At 64.1% G+C, this 21,359-nt stretch overlaps 1 protein-coding gene across 8 annotated transcripts; it reads left to right on the forward strand.

Moving 5' to 3' along the window:
- Nucleotides 1–362: 362 nt before the first annotated feature.
- On the forward strand, nucleotides 363–21,093 carry TNK2 (tyrosine kinase non receptor 2). Of its 8 annotated transcripts, none has more exons than XM_036388595.2 (18): nucleotides 364–835; nucleotides 5,814–5,998; nucleotides 6,191–6,482; nucleotides 9,998–10,178; nucleotides 10,315–10,385; nucleotides 11,569–11,781; nucleotides 11,872–12,024; nucleotides 12,225–12,502; nucleotides 12,578–12,704; nucleotides 12,796–12,942; nucleotides 13,293–13,387; nucleotides 16,143–16,337; nucleotides 17,776–17,867; nucleotides 18,385–18,429; nucleotides 18,646–19,961; nucleotides 20,380–20,475; nucleotides 20,565–20,692; nucleotides 20,799–20,911. In XM_036388595.2, exons 2-18 carry the CDS (start codon nucleotides 5,862–5,864, stop codon nucleotides 20,803–20,805), a joined length of 3,573 nt encoding a protein of 1,190 aa, XP_036244488.1. In that variant the 5' UTR covers nucleotides 364–835; nucleotides 5,814–5,861; the 3' UTR covers nucleotides 20,806–20,911. The 8 variants fall into 8 exon arrangements, with proteins under 8 accessions (XP_054371858.1, XP_036244488.1, XP_036244489.1 ...); XM_036388596.2 differs by having other exon boundaries at nucleotides 10,001–10,178; XM_054515883.1 differs by lacking the exon at nucleotides 18,385–18,429 and having other exon boundaries at nucleotides 363–835.
- The last annotated feature ends 266 nt before the right edge of the window (nucleotides 21,094–21,359 follow it).

Genomic DNA, 21,359 nt, shown 5'->3' on the forward strand with positions numbered 1-21,359 from the left:
GGTGGCCCCGGGGGTGCAGGAGCAGGGCGGCTTCACTCGCGGCGTGCAGGAGGCGGGGCTGGGGGCGCTGCCCCGCGGCCAGGAGCTGGTGGCCGGCGGCGGGGAACCGAGGGGCGGCGGGGGGCCGGGCCGGTGGCACTGGGTGCCGCTGGGTGAGCGGACGAGCCTGCAGGAGTGGGGCGAGCGGCCCGGGCCCGTGACCGCCCTCGGCAGCCCCAAGCCGGGCGCGGAGCCGCGGCGGCCCCGGGAGCGGGGGGCGGCGCGGGCGCGGCGGCGGGCGCGGGGCGCGGAGGAGGCGGCGGCGGGCGGCAGCCCCGGGGCACGGCGGGCGCGGGGCGCGGTGCGGGGGGTGCAGGAGCACGGCCCCAAGGTCCGGCAGGAGCAGGGCCTGGCCCGGCGGGCGCAGCAGGAGCGCGGCGGGGGGCGACGGGACACGGCGAGCCCCCCGGCCCGCGCCCGCTGGTGGGTGCGGCGGGGCCGGCAGGAGGAGGGAGAGGCCCGGGGCGGAGTGCAGGAGGAGGGCGAGCTCTACCCGGGGGAGCAGGAGCACCCCGGCGGCAACCCCGGCACCCGGACCCCGGCACACCGCCTGAGCCGCAGGAGGTCCGCCCGGGTGTGAGGCCGCAGCCCGTGCCCGCTGCCCGCTGCCCCGGGGGTGATCCCAGCCGCGTCCCGGACGTCCCCGGCGTCGATCGTCGCACCCCGCCCCGGCAGGTGTGCGGGCTCGTCTCGCCTGGCATGCCGCCTGTCTGGAGTGCCGCCGTGCCCGTCCTCGCCCTCCGGTGACGCTGCAGACTCGGCGCAGGATGCGGTGGCAGTGGCGGTGAGCGCACAGGTAAGGAACAAGCCGCGACCCCGTGGTTGGGGGTGCTGCGAGGGGTAGGGGCGTTCAGGGCTTGGCGCTGTGCTGCTGCCCGGTTGACAGCTGAGTGTGCCGGTGTGTTGGCACCGTGCCCCGCAGCACTGCGAGCTGCGGTGCTTCCCTCGTGCCCAAGCACTGCGGGACTGCTCAGCAGGCCCGACCTCCTGCTCCAGCTGCCAGGGCAGAGCAGGCAGCAGGGTCTGCTGTGAGTGGGTGCCTGGTGCCCTTGAACTCTCCTAAACCACAGCGGAAGCTGGGGGAAGGTTTTTTTTTTTTTCCTGGAGAAAAGGCAGCTTTGCTCTTCCTCTTCCCTGGGCTCGTGGGAGCTGTGGCACTGAACAGAGGATCCTTGTCCTCCGGGGCCAGCCCCGTGCCTCGGGGTGTTGTACTGCGGCCGAAACCCGGGCAAGCAGTGAGGTGTCAGGAGCCTCTGACCTCTGGCCCAGCATGCAGCATCGTGGTTGTGTCCAGCCGTGCTGTGGCAATTTTTCTCTGAACAGTCCAGGACTGCTTGGTACTTTGGTCTTTGTTGTTTTGCTTTTTTAAATAAAAGTTTTAAGTTAAACTTGGTAAGGTCGTGCTGACAGTCCAGACAAGGATCCTACCATGCCGGGCAAATCCTGCTCAGCTTCTCAGAGCATGATTAGACCCCTTGCCCACTCTGAAGCAGCAGCTGGGAAGGAGGTTTGGAGGTGGCCAGAGGAGCCCAGGCAGGGACAGTGTCTCTGGCAGCAGTTCTGGGGCTGGGCTGTCTGGGCAGGACAGGCTGGGGCAGAGCCTGGCGCTGGCACTTCCCCACACCCTCAGCTCCCTGGGGCCGCTTGCTGCAGCGGATACACCAGGGTGTCCCAGTGCTGCTGGGCTCCAGCACCGGCTCAACACCTTGCAAAGGGTGTCCCTCTTGCCAGGTGCTGTGGGCTCTGGAGGTTGTGCATTCCCCCCTCTTACTCAGCCGTTCATTGAGCTGGCTCAGGGAAAAGCTTTCAAGAAAATTTTTGGGCTATGGGCTTTGCAAAAGTCTCCTAAAAACAGGACCTGCCTTGTGAAGTGTCTTTGAGCAGGCCTGTGCTACCGGGCACCTCTTTAGGGAGAGGGCTTAGGACAGACCCTGGGTGCTGCACACCCATCCTCAGCTGCAGCCCTGCTCCCACTGCCAGCCCTGAGCCCACAGGTGCCGCAGGGAGTGGGGAGTAGAAGCAGCTTCCGCATCCCCCGCCGGGCCGCGCCGAGGCCTGGGGGTGCAGGGTGGGAGCTGTGCAACCTGTTACCAACCCCTGGAGCTACCGGAGCCTCCTTAGCCAGGTATTTGTTGGAGCAGGGTGGGGTGTAGTGGGTATGGCTGGGGGGGCTAGCAATGCCTTCCTCCTCCTCAGGCAGCTGCCAGCCTGTTGTCCCACTGTGACTCAGCCTCCCCGGGGCAAGGGGGGGCCTCCTCATAAGCAGAGGAGCAACCCCCAGAGGACCAGGAAGTACTGTGAGTTTGTAGCCGAGCCCTGTCCTAACCAACTGCAGGCTAGACTCGACACCGTGCCTCAGTTTCCCCCCAAGAAGTCCCATCCTGTCCATGCAGCCACCTGGGTTTTGACTTCAGTTGTGTCCATGAGGGATGATAGCTGTCAGGGGCAAAGCATCCTGGGGGCATTGCCCACTTGTATGGGCTTTGGGGACAGGAGGAGGCTCTGCTTCATACACAGACCATGCCAAGATAGGAAGACTTAGGAGAAAGTCTTGTTCCATCCCTTTGCTGAGCAGCCCTGGGGGAGGGCCACTGCTCCCACTGCAGCCTGGCTAATTAGGGTGCTGTCAGTTAGTGCTAATGACTGGCAAATACTGAATGCTCTGGCTAGAAAGCTGTGCTGCTCTGGTGTTGGGGAACTGCCGGGATTGAGCTTTCATTCCCCCCTTCCAGCTCTAGGGGTCCCAGCTCACCTGCTCCCAGCCCGAAAGGAAGATGCTGCTGTGTGGATGTGGCTTTGTGCCAGTCTGGCCTGAGACCTGACAAACTCACCTTGTGCCAGCTGCAGCCTGACCCAAGGACACATCCTGTGCTGGGGTGGAGATGGGGGTACTGCTGGCAGCACCCCGGGGTGGAGGGGCAGGTTGGGCCAGGGCTCAGGGTGCATCCTGGTGCCTCCCTTGCCTGGCAGGACTGAGGCAAAGCTCTCCTGGGGGGCAGGTCCACAAAGGCTCTTCAGCTGCCTTGGCAGAGCGGGTCGTGACTCTGGATGCAGAGACACTTCCCATACCTTAACCCCCAGGAAGTCTTGGAGTGTCTGGGGTGGACAGATGGGGGTGCCAGGCAGGGATGCCCATTCTGATGCCATTCTCAAGTCCCACTTTGCCCCAGGGGGACCCTGTGACTGGTGTCACCTGAGCCCGACGTTTTGCTGCCTCTCACACTGCCCAGTTCTCTGTGACACGGGCTGGCACTGCTAAGGGATCCCCCTGTGCTGTCCTGTGGCCCAGGTGAGATCAGTGTGGAGGACTGGCAGACACAAACCAGCCTTGCATCGGGGTAGGGTGACAGGGTCCCTACAGTGAGTGACACCAGGGCTCAGTGATGCCAAGCCTGCTGCCCTCTCCACACCCTCCACAATGAGGGTGCCAGGGACTGTTGCTTTGCATGTTTGTCCCCCAAAACACTGCACTGTGACCCTGCCTTGTGGGAGAGCTTGGGGCTGAGGCAAGGATCAGTTATGGGGTCAGCAATTGCTGCCCATGCCGGCGAGCTGGGGCGTGCAAGAGAAGCTAAGCCCGCCCCAGCTCGACCTGCGGAGCGGATTTAGCAGAGGAAAGAGGCTTAGGGAGGGGATTGGGGCTGTGCCGGGATGGGGGGGGGCTCCCACGTGCCTGTGTCTTTCCTTCCCACACATCCACTGCTGCAGGCAGGGGCTGAGAGCAAGCAGGGGATGCTCTGTGCTGGGGGACAGGGCCAGGCCATGGGACCAGGCTCTGGGAGCCCAGAGATGGCAGCAAGGAGGAACCTGGCACCTCGGCCTCCCCGGCCCCCCATGCCACAGGGGTCAGCAGCCCTCCGTGCTGGCCCCCCGAGACCTCCTGCTTGCTCCATCCAGCCAACCAAGCAGCATCAGGTGCCTGCACCGAGGGAGGTAAAGCACCCGCTGATATGGGGGTACGCGGGGTGGCACAGCCCAGTGAGGGGCTCGGGACGGTCCCCGGGGAGCTGGCTGGCAGCAGCATCCCTCAGGTAGGCAGGATGCCGGCGGCAGCCCTGCCTCTGGTGGGAGCGGGGTGTGTTTGTACGCGTGGATATGTGTGTGTGTGTCTGCACACCTGCGCCGTGGCAGCCGGGCTAGGGAGTGTGTCGCCACAATCTGGGGCCGCCCTCGGGGCCCTGCCAGGGCTGAACAAGCCAGCCCGGGGTGACGGTGCGGCTGCCCTGCTGCCGCCGCAGTCAATGAGATCACTTCCAGGCGACACAGCTGCCAGGAAGGCGGCAGGAAGGTGGCAGGCGGGCTGTGACAGTGAGCGGGGTGATGTGATGGAGGTGAGTGAGGGAGCCTATCCCCCTCTGGGAGCTTGTTTTGGGGAGCCGCCACTTTTTGGGACTCTCGGTGCGGGGTGGTGGGCATAGGGGATGCTGTGGCACTGGTCCCAGGAATGTGGGGCCAAGTGTGGTGTCCCGAAGGGCTGAAGAACTCCAGTGTCTCCACAGAGGGGAGGGACACCTTGTGTTCGGTGTTGCTGTCACACCCTGGAGGGTAGAAGACAGTGCACCCGATCCAGTGGTTATCATTGTGGTGGGACCCCCCTCAGGGTGGGAATTACAGGGAGGTGAGTCAAGGCTGGCAGGGCACAATGCCATTTGTCCCCTTGTACGGTACCTAATCATTTTGGTGTCAGTTAAGCCTGGGCAAGCCGGGACGCCGACGAGTGGAGGGGGTGTGACCTAAATCCATGCCCAGGGCTGTGGGGACAAGGGCTGTCCCTGCTCATCCCGCACAGCATCGCCTTCCCTGGGCAGGCTGGTGAGGGTTTTGGGGTGGCGCAGGGCGGCTGTCCCGGGCGGGAAGGTGGCATAGCACGTGCATCAGTCACCGTGCCGCGGCGTGCCAGCGCGGTGACGCCGGCGGGCCGTGCGCGGGGGCGGCTCGCTGCTCCCACGCCGCAGGCCCGGCCCGCCTCGGCTCCGCGGCTGAGCTCACCTCCGTGGTATGGCAGGAGGAGCCGCCAAGGGGCTGCTCCCGCCCGGCCCCTCAGCCAGGGCAGATCCCCCCGGGATTGCGGGTGTTTGTTTCTCTGGAGCAGAGAGAGGGGAAGGAGGGGGGCAGGACGCGCTCTTGCCCCCTGCCTTGGCACGTTGACAGCCTGGTGTCACTCCTTTGGCTACACCGGGTTCTCAGGGCTCTGTGGGGGAACAGTGATGGATCCTGGGGGTCAGATTCATGGGGCATCATTCCCTGTGGCGCTGGCGTGAGGAGCAAACTGGTCCCTGGGGACTCTGTTGTGCCCCAAAGCACAGGCAGGTTACAGGGGGTCTTTGAGGGGCCTGCAGCCCCTCACTCCCCCCACCCCTCGATTTCAACCTGCTTGCGGTTCTGGTCCGGAGGCTGCGGGAGGGACTGTGGCTGGGCAGCGCTGGGGTACAGGCCGGGCGGGAGCTCCGGGGGGCTCCCCATCCAGGGAGGTGGCTTCCTGCTGGGGGCTGTGCCAGCTGCGGCAGCGCCTGGCAGAGGTCGAGGAGACCCCCAGCCCCCTCCGAGGGGGTGGGGGGAGAGGATTGATCCTGGCGTGGCCTTCGGACCCCCATCCCAGCGGCACCCCCCGGGGCCTGGCTGCTGTGCCAGCCCTGCCGTGCTTGCGCCAGCGCTGCCGGTCGCTGCGGAGCAGCCATCTTCCCGGTGCATCCCATCCCCCTCTGCCTGCGCAGGGAAGCGGGCGGGATGCTGGGGATACTGCCAGCGCCAGGAGCCCCCCCGTCCCTCTGCAGGTGCTTCCCTACCCATCCTGCCTGCTGTAGAGCCCCGGCTGCTTGACGATGGTCCCCCCTCATCCTCCTCCTCCGCCTGCCTGCCTGGTGCACCGTGCCGGGGTGCGGGGAGAAGGGGGCTGCGAGCGCGGCGCGGGCGGCGATGCCACCACCTCTGCACTCAGGAGCCGGAGCAGGGACAGAAGGTGGGCGGTTGGGCTGCTGCGCCGGGAGGAACACAGTGGTATCAGGCTGGGATTGGGCTGAGGGCAAGCGCTCAAAGGGCTGCCTCCCTTTTCCCATTTCGTCTGCATCCCTCCATCCATCCTCCACCCCCCCAACCCCCACCATTGCCGTCGCGGTCACCTTCACCCTCTCGCTGTTTTCCGGAACTGCAGCAACTTTCTGCCATGTGATCCCAAACCCGGCTCCAGCCCTCGCCGCCCCCAAGCAGACGCGGGCGTCTCCGCAGAGCCCCCCACTCGCCGCTGCGCCGCAGCCGCCGCCTCAGCCATGGGCGAGAGATGCGACTACCAGCGCTTGAGCAGCGCCGAGGAGGAGGAGGAAGTGCACGGCCCCCTGCCCCACAGCTTCTCGGACAGCACCGGGCAGCGGGCCCTGCGGCTGGGCAGCAGGCGCCCCACGCCGCCCCCACGGCAGGACATCGCCCCGGGCATGCCGTGCCGGCGGGTCAGTGGGGGGGAATCGGTAGAGGGGAGCAGCGGGGGCACCTGGCTGAGCTTGATGGCCCCAGGATGGGCATGGTTTGGCAGCTGACAGGGGGTCCCTGCATGGCATCTCCCCTCTGGAATGTGCTGTACCCCGCAGCATCCGGGGCAGCATGACACCCCCCCTTGCTCAGCTGTGCTCGCATCCTGACCCACAGGAGGGGGGCTGCCTGCTGCTTCTTGCTGGGGAAACTAAGACATGGGGGAATGGTGTGAGGTAGTGAGGCTCAGCTAAGCCTGGCACAGCTCGTGGAGGGCGGGGGGCGCACGGTGCCCAGCACAGGATGCCGTCCCTCAGCTGCAGCGCTGCAACCAGACGGTGGCCCTGCAGGCTGCCATCCCCACAGTGGAGCGTCTCCGGGGGATGTCAGGCTTTGCATGGATGTGGGGAATGTGTAGGTGCAGGGGGCTTGAGGTGTAGGACAGGTATTGCGGTGTCATTCGGGATAGATGTGATGGGTGGGAGGACTGGCCCCCCACGTGCCAGCTCGCACGGGTGTGTGCGGTGCCAGGCGAGCACGGAGGCGACGAACGTGCCACATCGGGGGTGGGCACCGTGGGCGCGCAGGGGGCCGGCGGCTCCAGGTGCGCGGCGGGCGGAGGCGGGAGCGGGACGGTGCCGGCGGCGGTGCCGCGGTGTTTGCGCACGTGCGGCCGGGCAGGGCGGCGGCCGGGGCTGCGCGGAGGGGGACGTGCGTGGGGGGCGGCTGCGGTTGTGCAGGTGGCGAGAGGCACGCGGGGGGATTGCTCCTGTGTGGTCCTGCACCGTGCATGAGCCTGGGTGCACGTAGGGAAGGTGCATCCCTGGCGCTGCAGGGATGGGTGTGCGTGGCAGGGCCGTGCAGGGCACCGAGGGCCGAGCAGCACCTGTGCGGTGGGTCTAGGGGATTTGTGACTTCCTCAGCTCAGGGTGGGAGTTTGCTGGCAGGGTGCCTTGCCCCACTCAGAGTGGAGGTTGCAGGATCACTCTCTGTACGTGCGGCTCTATCACAGAGAGGGAAGTTGAGGCACGGAACCTCCCCTGGCATGGTGGGCAAAGGTGGGTTCCCCATTCAATTTTGGGAACGTGTACTCCCGATGTGAGCACTGAACTGGGCAGCCTCACCTGGGATTTGAGGGGGCAGGAGGCAGTACACTCGGTGCCAGTCCCGGTGGGTGCCATTTCTGCGTGATGAGGGTGATGCTCTGTCAAGGCAGGACACCCCCCCCCACCCCCGGTGTCCCCCGAGCTGGGACGGGGGAAGCTGGCGCGTGGCAGAGGTTGGTGCCGAGGGCACTGTGCCCAGTTGTCCCCAGTCAATGGGCTTGTTGTGCCCGGTGCTTCTGCTGCTGGGTGCCAGCTGGGATCCCAGTAGCAGTGGAAGCCCCAGTGGAGACTCCTCCTGGGGATGCACTTAATTCCCTCTCAGCTGCCCCCGTGGAACAGTAATGGACGCGGTTTGGGGGCCCAGTCAGGCGGGGGCTGTGGCAAGAGGTTGCTGTGGGTCCTTCCTCTCTCACGCTGTGGCTGCCGGCGTGGCCAGCTGTTCTCCCTCGGGAGCCTGGGGCGGACAGCACTGCTGGGCTTGGGTGCCAGCCCCGCCAGGGAAGGGGAGCGAGCCCCGGGGTGCTGGTGGCGCCCCACGGCAGAGCCCCGTGGGGGCTGGCAGCTGGGCAGCGGATATGTTTGCCGAGCCAGAAACTCCCCCCGCAGTGCCCATCGCCCTGGCATAATGCCTGTGGCCTCGGTTGGGGAGCAGAGAGCCGGATGTCTCTTCTGCCTCCCTCCCTCCCTGCTTCCTAGGGGGGAAACTGAGGCCTGGGAGCGTTTCCCAAGGCCGGGGCGAGTTTCCATGGCAATGGGAGCGGGGGTCCGGGCTCCCAGCTGCCGGCAACCGCCGAACAAGGGAGAAAGCGGGACATTGATGGGAGCCCGGCCCCTTGGGCGCGCGTCCCAGCCCGGCTGAAAATAACCCTCCTGGGCAGCGCTGCGGGCAGGCGGCCGGGACCGAACCCCGCTGCCAGCGAGGGGTCCCCAGGAAGCGGCTCCAGCCAGGGGAGTGACCCCAGCCCTGCTGCCGCCACCCCCCGCCCCGGCCCCGTTGCGTTGGGGAAGGGGAGGGCCGGCCGGCCAGAGAATCGGGAGCCGGATGGAAGGAGGGGCAGAGCCACAGCCCGCGTCCGGCCGACGGACAGCCCGAACCCCCTGCCCGCTGCAGGGGGGTTCTGTGGGGCGGTCGAGCCCAGGGAACATCTCTGTAGCGCGAATGAAGGGACCGCGGGTGTCCCGGCTGCAGTGAGCGGGCTCCGCCGTGGGACGCCGGCACCGGGGAAGGGACATCAGCGGTGCCAGGGGCTGGCAGCCAGGCAGGATGCGACGCTTCCAGGCTTTGCACCGATCCTTCCCCTTCCTCACCCGCTTCCGCCTCTACCGAGTAAGTGCCGACCCTCGCCCCGTGCAGACCCTGCGCTGGCCGTCACCCGGCTCTGTCCCCGTCCCCTGCGGGCAGGGGAGCCGCAGCTCCCTTGGCCCCGTGTGGCCCTGCATGCCCCCATGCGCCCCCGTGCCCAGCTGCTCGCCGCGCCCGCCGTATTTTTAGCCCAGTGCCGAGGGTTGTAATTGCGGTGACGCGGCCGAGGGAGCCGAGCACAGCGGGTGAAGACGCCAGGGGCCATGTCGTCTCGCAGGGTAGAGGAGAGGATGGAGGGGGCTGCCGCGCTGTGGAGCTGGGATGGCGGGTCCCAGCCTCCCAGCCGCTCTCAGCAGGAGGAGGCAGAGCCATAGCTCGTTGCAGAACGGTGGTGGTTAACGTGGGGAAGAGCCAGAACAACAGGCAGGGATGGGGAGTCGGAGGGGGAGGATGGGGCTCCAGCCCTTCCTCTCTGTGTCCTGGCACAGCTGGGGGCTGATGCCAGCAGCACTGGGGTGTCCTGTACTTCAGTGCCGGAGCAATGGGACCCTCCAGAGGCCAGATGTTCCTGTCTGCCCCCTCCCTGTGTCTGCCCAGTGAGGTGCCACCACCCGTAGCAGAGGAGACCCACTGTGAGTCTGTACTACAGCTCAGCCAAGTGTGCGGGCATGCCAGGGGGCCAAGGTGGCTGTCCCTGCTGGGGACAGCTGTCACCTCCCTGCTCAGCCCTTCCAGCTGAGCAGAGAGAATTGGGCAGGCACATCTGTCCTGAGCTTCTGCCTCCTCCTGTGTCCTTGGCACTCCTGACCAGGGGATAGCCTGTGCTGGAATGGAGGGATGGCTGGGTATTTCTGTGGGCAGGACAGGGCAGACTGGGGTGCCCTTCCTATCTCTGGGGGTCCTGCTGATTGGGGTGCCTGTCCTGGCCTCCCCTAGAGAGGTGGTGACAGGCTCAGGAGATGACTCCACTAGTATCCCTCAGAGCAGCACCCCAGCCTTGGTTCTGAGCTCCTCTGGGTGACTCCCCAGTGGGGATAGGGCAGAGGGGAGTGGAGCAGGGTGCCCCTAACCCGATATTGTGTCCCAGCAGAGGCTGAGCTGTAGCATGCAGGCGGAGGAGGGCACGGACTGGCTGCTGGAGCTGCTCACCGAGCTGCAGCTGCAGCAGTACTTCCTGCGCATCCGAGACGAGCTCAACGTCACACGCCTCTCCCACTTTGAGTACGTCAAAAATGAGGATCTGGAGAAGATTGGCATGGGACGCCCCGGTGTGTACATCCCCCCCAAACCTCTCCCCTTAGCCCTGGCTGCATGTGCAGCATCTTTTGGGAAGCCCACAGGAGCATATGGGGCTGCAGGGGACCCCTACCCCAACTGGCCTGTGACAGTCACTGTGTCCTGCAGGCCAGCGGCGGCTGTGGGAGGCAGTGAAGCGGAGGAAAGCCATGTGCAAGCGGAAATCCTGGATGAGCAAGGTAGGGATGGGAGAGGGACAGGTGTGGCAGAGAAACTGAGGCAGACAGGAAGATCTGGATGCCTCCCTGTACCCATTCAGGGTGCCTGGCTCCCCCACATCCCTGGAGGCTGACAGGGAAATGGGCAGCAGCTGCTGCCATCCATGCCCTGCCTGTGTGTGACCCTGCCAGTGTGCACCCCAGTCCCCCTCAGGCTCCTGGGTCACTTCCCATCCCAGCACTTGGAAAATTCATTCCCCTCGTGTTATTTGCCTCTTTGTCAGGAAACTTGTTTGCAGCAAGTGAGCCAGAGAGCCTTGCTCCAGACAGCTCTGTGGGCAGCAGTGGTGCCCAGGACAGCGAGGGGGCAAAGCCTTGTACCTGCAGGCTGGGGCACACTGTGACTGGGGACCTTGGGATGCTCACATATGCCCTGATACCATTCCACCCAAAGCTGGTACTGCTGGCACCCTATGGCACCTGGCACCCAGAAGCAGAGTTTGGCAGAGCCCAGTTTGCCAGCTGGGCACTGGGCCATGGCCTCTCCCCTGCGTGACTTGTCTGTGCTGGGACATGATGAGGATGGGCTTTTAATAGAAGGCTACTTCTATTAAATAACAAATAGCAGAAATGCCACCTCCCACCGAAGACACATGCTGGGCCCAGCCCCCGCGCACCCTGCCTCAAGACTGGGATGGACCCTGTTCCATGGGGCACATCATCCATCCCAGCTGAGGGAGATGGAAGGAGGGCCCATCCTTTCGGAGTGGTGGTAGCCAGCACGCATTGCAAAGCCCACATCGCTGCAGGGATGTGTCACCATGCTCAGCCCAAGCTGGAGGTTTCCCTTGGCTTTGTGCCCAGGCACATTGTGTGGCCTCAGCCTGGTCAAGGAGTGCCCAGGGCTCTCTGGCTACCGGCCTGGTTTGCTGTGGCTGCTGGGGAACTGCTGCAGAACTGCTACAAGAGAAACAAGCTCTTCCCTCCACGGGAACCTCCACACAAGCTCAGTGTGCCGGCAACAGGAGGAACAGAGCTCTCTCCCACAACCAGCCTTCTCTGGGTTATGGGTCCAGTTACGGGTCATCACTAGGTTCCAGTGTGTACAGCTGAGGCAAGGAGTTGTGCCAGAACTTCTCACTTACAGACCCAAGGGCTTGGGATGTTTCCATGCCCACGTTTCAGCCTCCTCCATGTCCCACAGGTGTTCAGTGGGAAGCGCCCAGAGTCGGAGCTGCCACCTCAGCCCCAGAGCACCTTCCGCAAGCCTCCCACACCACCACCCCCTGAAGCTGGGGGCCAGCACTCCCTGACCTGCCTCGTGCGGGAGCGGGACCTCTCAATCTTTGAGAAGCTGGGTGACGGCTCCTTCGGGGTCGTGCGGCGCGGCGAGTGGTGCACGCCTGCTGGCAAGACGGTGAGGGGCTGCTCTGGGGGGTGGGGAGCCAGGCAGTGGGACCACACACAGGGGAAGACACTTCAGAACTCATCCCTGCTTTGGCCATAGCTGAATGTGGCAGTGAAGTGCCTCAAGACAGATGTGCTGAGCCAGCCGGAGGCACTGGACGACTTCATCCGGGAGGTGAATGCCATGCACTCCCTGGACCACAGGAACCTCATCCGCCTGTATGGCGTGGTGCTCTCCCACCCCATGAAGATGGTGAGTGGGGGGGAATGGGGCCCACCCCAGTGACACCCCTATGGGGAGGAGGTCCCACATGATGGCATGAGCCAAGCCAGGCTGGGTCTGTACCCCAAGCCCTCTGCTGGCATTCCCAGTGGGGCATAAGAAGGATGGAAACCAGCCCAACCAGGGTGGCCTTGGACTTACCTGCTTGCTGTCCTCATCCCATGGTCCAGGTGACAGAGCTGGCCCCACTGGGCTCCCTCCTGGACCGCCTGCGGAAGAACCAGGGCCATTTCCTCATCTCCACCCTGTGCCAGTATGCCATCCAGGTGGCCAAGGGCATGGCCTACCTGGAGTCCAAGCGCTTCATCCACCGCGACCTGGCTGCCCGCAACATCCTGCTGGCCTCCAATGAGCTCGTCAAGATCGGGGACTTCGGTCTGATGCGGGCACTGCCCAAAAATGACGATCACTACGTGATGCAGGAGCATCGCAAGGTCCCCTTTGCCTGGTGAGCCCTGGGGAGGGGGAGACCTGGAGGGGCAGCACCCATGGCCTTCTAATGCTCATGTCTTTCCCCCTGTAGGTGTGCTCCTGAGAGCCTGAAGACACGCACCTTCTCCCACGCCAGTGACACCTGGATGTTCGGAGTGACCCTCTGGGAGATGTTCACCTATGGTCAGGAGCCTTGGATTGGCCTCAATGGCAGCCAGGTAGGTGTACAGCAGGGACCTCCCCCCTTGCCTCACCCTGCTGGTGCTGAGGGAGATCTGGGACACCCTGACAGCACACCCTGTCCAACAGATCCTGCACAAGATAGACAAGGAGGGTGAGCGGCTTCCAAGGCCTGAGGACTGTCCCCAGGACATCTACAATGTCATGTTGCAGTGCTGGGCACACAAGCCTGAGGACCGACCCACCTTCGTGGCCTTGCGAGACTTCTTGGTGGAGGTGGGTGAGCAGGGAGGGGGACAGGAGCCCGAACACCCTCTGCTGCCAGCTCTGCTCAAGCATGGATAGAGCTAAGAGTATTGCCAAGGTGGGAGGTGACATGGGGAGCTCAGGCCAGGCAGCCCTGCAGGCTGGGAGGTGCAGGGTGTTGACATGGTCACAGCAGGAAGCACCTGGTTTCTGCCTTGCCATCACACACCCCAGGGATGTGACAGCGAGGAGGGGCTAGTGGTGATGCTGTCTCTGATCTATTTTTGGGGCCTCCCTGCCCTCCTTGGGGCTGGGCCAGGCCTCAGAAGAGGATGGACATGAGGGGCTGCATCCCCTATTGTCATCCACTTCTCCCCCAGGCTCAGCCCACTGACATGAGAGCGCTGCAGGACTTTGAGGAACCAGACAAGCTGCACATCCAGATGAACGACATCATCACGGTCATTGAGGGCAGGTACTGCATGGGAGGGTGGCAGCTGTTGTAGAGGGGGATGCACTGCCTGCCAGCCTGCATCGGGATAGGGAATGGGGACACTGTGAGCACTGGCAGAGCTGTGGGGAGCAGGGAGGGGAAGGGGTGGCTCTGTCTCCAGCACATCTGGCCGTGTACCCCACGGTGGGCAGAGCTGGTATGTTTGTGGCTCCCCAGGCAGCACAGCATCGTGGGACTACCCTGGTGTGGGGGGCACAGCCACTGCTGTGCTGTGGGCTCCACACTGCCCACAGTCTGCCCACACCACCCCTGCTGACTCACCCCACGCTGCCCGTGGGTTTGCCCAGGGAAACTGCACACCCCAGGGCCCCTCCCTGCAGATAGTGGTGGGGACCGTGCCACCAGCACCCGGACACTGCTACCGTCATCGGGCTGGGAGAGGCACCGTGGGGCTTGGTACCGTGCTGGCAGAACCCGCTGTGCTGTGGGCTCCTTGGTCCCTGCTGACCATACCAGGGCACAGCCACCCCTGCACCGCCCCAGGGACCTGGGACTGGAGTAGGGGGCCCTTTTGTCCCTGCATCCCCATCCCAGGATGTGCCTGTCACCTTCCAGCTGGGGGAGAGTGGGGACCTCCCAAAGGAGTTCGGTTCGCCCGCACTAGAGCCGGCCTCCCAACCCCGAGGGGAGGAGGAGGAGGGCTCTGTCCCCGTCCCTCCCTGTCCCCCGCCCCGGGCCGGCTCCCCGCGGTTTAGTCACAACCCGGGGTGATTCAGGCCGGGTTTGTGTGTCTGCAGGGACCGGCTGCTCCCGGTCCGCCGCCGCGGGGATGACTCCTGCCCAGGGTCTGGCGGTTTAATTGCAGGGAGGGAAGGGGAGGGGAAGCAGCGTCGGCGGAGGGAGGGAAGGAGCGGCGGAGGGCGGTGCGGCCGTGCCAGAGCGCCTACATCGTCCCTGCCGCCGCATCGCGGCCGGGCTGCGGGTCCGTGCCCCCCGCCCCACCGCCGGCCCCAGGTGAGCCGCGCAGGGAAGGGTAGGGCGGGAGAGGGGCCGGAGGTTGCCCGTCGGGCGGGAATTGCCGGGAGTGGAGTACAGCCGGGGCGCAGCTTCCCCTGCCTCAGTTTCCCCGAGGGACGCCGGTCCTTGGTGACCCCCGGTGGGTATGTTTTGGGGGTGCGGACTCAGGGCACACGCGATGGGCTCGCAGAAGCCCCACCGACTGCCGGTACTCCCGGAGGGAAGCCCCCTCCCCGTGCCTCAGTTTCCCCGGCAGTAGGCACCTCCACCGCGCTGCTTGTGGGGATGCTCGGGCAGAGGTGGCGGGGGAAGGGGGGCGGCCTCCTGCCGGGGGCTGCATCCGGCCCTGCCGAAGCCGCCCGGGGCACCGTAAACACCCCCCACCCCTTTTCAAGCCCCTGCCTGTCGTTCGGCGGGCGCCGGCTGTGCGTACGTGTGTGTGGGCAGGGGCAGGGACCTCCCTGAAAGCCCCCCGGGGACCCAGCCGCTCGTGGGAGGGGGCTGTCGCGGGGAGAGGAGCCAGGGCAGCACCGGAGCGGGTTTGTGCTGGGGGTCCGAGCTCGGGCTCGGTGGGACCGAGGCTGGGAGCGGGGAGAGCGGAGGGATGGCCCGGCTGCAGCATCCTTTGGTCGGGATGTGGCAGCGAGGGGCGCAGGGAGGGCGGGTGGAGGGGAGCTCCCAGGGAGGGGAGCTGTTCCCCCAGCTCCCCCAGCCTGCCGCGGCGAGGGAGGATGCCCGGTACCGGCTGGGCTCTGCCGGAGCTCTGCTGAGGGGTCCCCACGCTGAGTAAGGCAGCTGGCTGGCGGCAGCGGGAAGGTAAACAGGAAAAGGGCTGAGCTGGTGGCCGGGGGTGACTCACAGGTGACTCCAGGAAACTGTGGGGCCCGTGCCAGCCTCACCAGGCTGGCACCCACACTGCCACTGCCCCCTGCCCACAGCACACACCCTGCCCCATGGGGAGTGGAGGGCCCTGACAGGCAGGGGGGGTAGCTTTGGGTCGAAGCCCCCCCACAATTTATTTGGCATGGTGCTGAGTGGGGTACAGCACTTGGGATGCCTTTCTCTGCCCCATCCCTTTTCCCCCCACCAGTCCCTCTGGGTTAGACAACCACCTCATTTCCCCCAGAAGTGGCTGTGTCCTGGGCAACTTCTTGGGACACATTGGGGACCAGTACCCCAGGGTGGCCTGGGCCACTCAGGTGGCTCCAGGAAGACAGACAGCCTAAGCCTGCCTTTTGCCCATCTCCCCCTGCCTGAACGAGCCAGCACAAGGCTCATTGATAATGCAGGAATGGAGAGCTGTGGGCTCCCCTACCCATATGGGGGGAGGAAGACCCCACAGTCCCCCATTTGGGCCCCCCATCAGACGCCAAGCATGTTCCCTGTGCCACCCTTTAGTACGTGGGGCACAGAGGGATTGGTGACAAAGAGCTTGGTGCAGGCATTGCCCCAAGGCTCCTGTGTAACTTGAGGCAGCAAGGAGGAGGAAGGGGCATATCTTTTGGGACACAAGCACAGAGCTTTGTTCCCCACTACTTGCATTCCCTGCACCTGGTGGCGCAGGGACCATGTGGGATGGGAGCCAAAGTGTACTGCTGTGTAGGGTTGGGATCCTGGGCACCCAGGGTCCCTTCCCACTTGTGTCACCTCATGCCTTCGTGCACTTGGACAGGTCATCTTCCCTCCTCCCCATCACTGGGGCAGGCGCGTCTCAACCTCCCATCCCCTCATCAGTAACGAGGTCCTTTTTATTCCTTAGGGCCGAGAATTACTGGTGGCGGGGTCAGAATAAACGGACCCTAAAAGTGGGCCAATTTCCCCGAAACACGGTGACCTCGGTGGCAGGGCTGTCGGCCCACGACATCAGCCAGCCACTTAAAAACAGCTTCATCCACACAGGCCATGGAGACACCAACCCGCAGCACTGCTGGGGGTTTCCCGATAAAATTGATGAGTAAGAAACTTTTTGTCTTCTCTGCATCCTCTGCCTGCTCCCTCCCTTCCCTGCTGCCCACTGGGCTCGGGAGCAAGACGTGGCTTGGCTACTGCCCCCCTTTTGCCCGTGAAGCATCTCTTTCTGCCCCCGCTGTGTTGGGAATGGTGCCTCTGGGTAGGGTCCCTGCAGCTGGACTAACTTCCTTGCCTCTTCCTACTAATGGGTTTAGGGGACATGGGGGGCTGCTGTGCTTGTGGCTGTCCCAGGGAGAAGACCTTTGTGGCTGTCCTGGGGCAGGGAGACATCAGTAAGCACCACCCCAGAGGTGGCCACATTACCCCAAAACACTTTTGGGGTGTCCCAGGGCTGCTAAATGTGCGTGGCTTGCAGCCTGTCCCCACGCTTCTAACAGCATGATTCTTTTTGAAAAGCAAAACATGAAAAAAATCCACTGAAATGATTTTTTTCTTCACCCTGCTCTATCAGAAGACACCTGGCTGGACTGTGATGTGGGGAAGGGGGGCAGGGTGCTTGTGCTCCAGTGTCCCACATGCTCTCTGCCAGGTGGGATTGGCTGTGCGACAGTGAGCAGAAGCACCTTGGCAGGGAGCATGTGCAGGTCTCTCCCAGCACTGGGCTGGAGGGAGGTGGGAGGTCATTGTGGTGGGGGACAGGATAGGATTTCAAAAACTGGAAAGCTCCTGGTGGGTAGGGCCAGCTCCTGTGCTAGGCTCAGTCCATCCCCTGGGATACCCCGGCTGCTGTTTGTTATCCCAGGCCTGGGACAGCTCTGCCGGTCCCCTCAGTCCCAGCCTGACCCCTGGGCAGCACCCCGTGTCACGGGCCGTCCCGGTGGTGGCCCTGGGAGGGCTGAACCGCGGCGCCGTGCACGCGGATCAGGCTCGTGCCCCGGCAGGCCTCCCCGCGCCCCACTGCGTGGGCACGGGCGCTGGGTATGTGCTGCCCGGGCTGCGAGAGAGAACGCACCGAGCTCGGCACACGCCCAGGCCTTGGGGCTGCGCCGGCTCCCGCCGGCTCCCTGGCTTGCGACGGCTCGCCCGGGCCTCCCAGCACCCCCCGGCACGCGGGACCGGGGCATCCTGCCCCGGGCACAGCATCGCCCTGGGGCTGGAGGGGTGTCCTGGGCACCACACACTGCACAAGTACCCTGCACGCAGTGCCCTGCTTGCAGCCCCCTGGGCACAGCGCAGGCAGCCATGGATGCACGTGGAGCTGGAGATGGGTAGGATGGCACTGGGATGGCACTGGGATGGCACCAGGCTCTGTGCCGTAGTGCTGGAAGCCTCTGGGGTGTGTTGCCCCAGCACTCACAGGTACTCGCCAGGTGTGGTTGTGTGGTGGAGGAGCTGTGGGGTGTCCCAAGGCACAAGCCTGGTGAGCGAGGGGTCCCACGTGGCCCCTGCTGACTCCCAGGCACTCTCCTCTCCCCCCACAGGCTGTACCTGGGAAATCCCTTGGACCCTCCTGATATTTTAGGTGTGGACCAAACTGCTGCCAGACCTACACAGCTTCCAGGGAGGGCTAAAAGTGAGTAGCTTTTCTTCTTCCTCCTGCCCATCAGCTGCACAAAGCCTCCATCCCTGTACCCTGCTGCCAGGGTGATGGGCTGGACCCTCTCCTTTCTGTCTCTGTGCTGGCACTTGCTTTTTGCAGAGCAGGGGGAGCTGGGGTGATGGGGCGTGTTGTCACCTGGCCATACACCACTGCCAGCAGCATGGGCAGCTGGTGGCTCTGCCTGGCTGGACTCTGCCCTGCTGCCCTTTGTCCGAGTCCCTTGTCCCCTCCTGGCCTCCCACAGCTGGGCTCCCCAGCGCGGCGGATCTCAGCGGAGCTGCCACGGGGAGGGAACTCAGATGCTGTGCGTATGACCCAATCCTCCTAAACCTACAGTTTTTCCTTGGGGGGGGCTTCCCACCAGCATCCTCCCCATGCCGCACCAGTGAAGGGGGACACAACAAAGCATGCACCCCTTTAACAAGCACCCTGGCTGCCGCTTCTGTGTTCACCCTTTGCTTCCCCTTCTCTTGGGTTCTGTCTTCTGCAGGGCAGCCTCCTCCGCGCCCACCTCAGCCTACCGTCCTGCTCACCAGTAAGTTGGGCTTCTTTGAGTGCTGCTCTCCCTTCTTCATGCCCTCTTTCTTTTCTCTTTTACCTGGGTGGCCTGGGGCAGGTGCCCTAGTATGCCTTGGGAGCAAAGAGGGCTGAAATTATGGGATGGTCTGGGGACTTGGAGATGTAGATGCCCCATCTTGCATCCTAGGGATGGGTGCTGGGACCCTCACCATCTCTCTTTGCCGCCTTCTAGAGCCTTGCTACGACCCGGTTAGTGAGGAGGAGGAGGGTCTGCCAGGGGGTCTCCGGAAGCTCTGCCTGAAGAAGCCAGGCACAGGGAAGGGCCTGCGACCAGTCAAGCCATCAGCACGAGTTCCAGGCACCAAGGTGGGCGAGCGACAACCCAGACGGCTGGCAAGTGAGGGGACAGCAAGCGGCGAGGTGACTCTCATTGACTTTGGGGAGGACGTTCCCCAGGGTAGCCCCTCTCCAGTGGGAGAGCTGACAGCCCTATCATTAGCTGAGCTGGCCATGGAGGCCTTCTCTTTGCTGGACAAGACCCCACCACAGAGCCCCACGCGGGCTCTACCTCGGCCTCTGCACCCCACGCCGGTGGTGGACTGGGATGCCCGGCCCTTGCCCCCACCGCCTGCCTATGATGACGTGGCACAGGATGAGGACGATATTGAAGTCTGCTCTATCACCAGCCCCCCGAGCCGGCGGGGAAAGACCAACTATGGCTTTGTGGATGAAGGTGAGCGGGGACCGGCACTGGAGGACAACCTCTTCCTGCCCCCCAAGGAGGCCAAGCAGCCCAGCATGACACAGACCACCGAGCTCTTCGAGGAGCTGCAGCAGGAGTGCATGAAGAGGCTCAACGTCCCTCTGGGACCGGCTGCACCAGCTGACGACAAGCCCCAGATCCCTCCCCGTGTCCCAATCCCGCCCCGGCCCCTTCGCCGCAATGAGCCTGGGCGCTGGTCAGGAGACCTCTCCCCAGCTTCGGGGGGCGAGGAGGACCGGCCGCCCCAGATCCCCCCGCGGGACCCGCTGTCCCGGCCCACTTCCCGGACACCCAGCCCCATGGCTCTGCAGGTGGGCTCCCCCCAGCAACGTGCTGCCCTCTGCTCCTGCCTCTCCACCTCACCAGGGAAGCCCATGCCCACCACACAGAGCTTCGCCCTCGACCCTAAGTACGCCACGCCCAAGGTCATCCAGGCGCAGGGCAAGGACTGCTCCAAGGGACCCTGCATCCTGCCCATCGTGAAGGATGGGCAGAAGGTCAGCAGCACTCACTACTACCTGCTGCCCGAGCGCCCGGCCTACCTGGACAAGTATGAGAAGTTTTTCAAGGAGGCTAAAAGCCCTGAGGAGGTGGCAGCGTCCCGCCAGGTCACCACAGCCACCGTCCGTCCCATGGTGCAGCAGCCACTGTCAGACTGCAAGGGCAACTTTTCTTCCAACAACAGCAACCCTGGGCCCAAGTGCCTGGTGAAAGCCTCCTGCAGCCTCCAGAAGATCGTGTACGACGGGCCGGATGTTTGCCGTCCTGCTGACAAGATCCGGCTGGTAAGTGTCAGCCCCCAGCATCCATTAGAAGTGGGCTTACATGGGCAAGAGCTTTGCCCACCCTGTGCCTCAGTTTCCACAAGTTCAGTCCCAGGGGATTGGCTACAAGAAAGCCCCAGATGTTCAGAGGGACATAAATGTCACTGCAATGCCAAAATGGGAATTGAAGGCCCTGGGGAGGAGGAAGGTGGCTGCTGCTATGGTCCCCTTGGTCTCTCTAGGCTGGGGATATTGTGGCCCATGCAGACCCAGGGGAGATTTAAGATCCCAGAAATAAGCAGGCTCCCAGCTCCAGGCTGATAGTACTCCCTGAAGACAGAACCAGGGATGAGGGCAGCCCCAGTGGTCTCCTGTTTCAGTCACAGGCTTCTTGCTGCCCAGGGGTGGCAGCAGACAGTGACCACAAGCTCCCCCCCAGGTGCAGGACATGGTGCATGGTGTGACCACCGAGGAATGCCAGGCAGCCCTTCAGAGCCATGGCTGGAACGTCCAACGGGCTATCCAGTACCTGAAGGTACAGCACACCCCTGTTCCCTTGTCCCCGCTCCATCAAGAGTGGTGGCACCCCTGTCATCCCTCTGGCCATGCCCTGTCCCCTTGCAGGTGGAGCAGCTCTTCTGCCTGGGGCTGAAGTCCCGTGGTGAGTGCCAGCAGGTGCTGGAGAAGTTCAACTGGAACCTGGCACAGGCCAGCTCCCACCTCCTCGGTCCCTACAGCGCCACCCGCCAGAAGTAGGGACATCCATGTTTTTGGGGGGGCAGTTCTCTATGTCACACTGCTCTGGGCAGACTGGCACTATCACCCCTCCTGAGTTCATGTCCTGTCTTCTCCTTACAGGTGGTGACAGCAGGGACAGGGCGAGCTGTGTTGGATCCAGAGCAGGCATCTCGCCATGGGGCCAGTCCCACCACCTCCACCCATACAGCCTGCTGCAGGACTCTGGACTGAGCCCCCACTTGAGGGTGGAGCCACCCCAAAAGGGACCCTGCCTAGTGCCACAAACTTTCCAGGGTGCTTGTGCCCTGGCCTTGGCAATGGGCTCCATCCCCTGGCCCCTTGTTGAATTGTTTTTGTAAAGAGAAATGTAATTTTAATATATATATTATGTATATATATAAAAATATTCTATGGAGAGGTTGAGGGTACCTATGGCCGTCTCCCAGGTTTATCCCTACCAGCACACAGGGACAGGCCACACATCCATGGGTGCTGGTTCCTCCCTGCAGGCAGCTGGGACTGTGACCCTTGGGATCCCCAAGGGTGGGATGTGGGATCCCCACAAGGCTGTGACTCTGGGATGAAGCTTGGGAAGGGATGCGCAGACTCTGGGGATCCCCGGGAAGCTGTGTGACATGTGCACCTATAAAACCTCCTGCTGAGTTCTCCCAGGCTGCTTTA

The sequence above is a fragment of the Molothrus ater genome, chromosome 10 (assembly GCF_012460135.2).
Source record: "Molothrus ater isolate BHLD 08-10-18 breed brown headed cowbird chromosome 10, BPBGC_Mater_1.1, whole genome shotgun sequence".
Classification (NCBI taxonomy): Eukaryota; Metazoa; Chordata; class Aves; order Passeriformes; family Icteridae; genus Molothrus; species Molothrus ater.

Coding starts and splice junctions, on each gene's coding strand:
- TNK2 (XM_036388595.2), top strand. CDS start 5,862: ATGGTCCCCCCTCATCCTCCTCCTCCGCCTGCCTGCCTGGTGCACCGT. Junction 10,386..11,568: donor GGAAATCCTGGATGAGCAAG/GTAGGGATGGGA, acceptor CATGTCCCACAG/GTGTTCAGTGGGAAGCGCCC. Junction 18,430..18,645: donor GCCTACCGTCCTGCTCACCA/GTAAGTTGGGCT, acceptor GCCGCCTTCTAG/AGCCTTGCTACGACCCGGTT.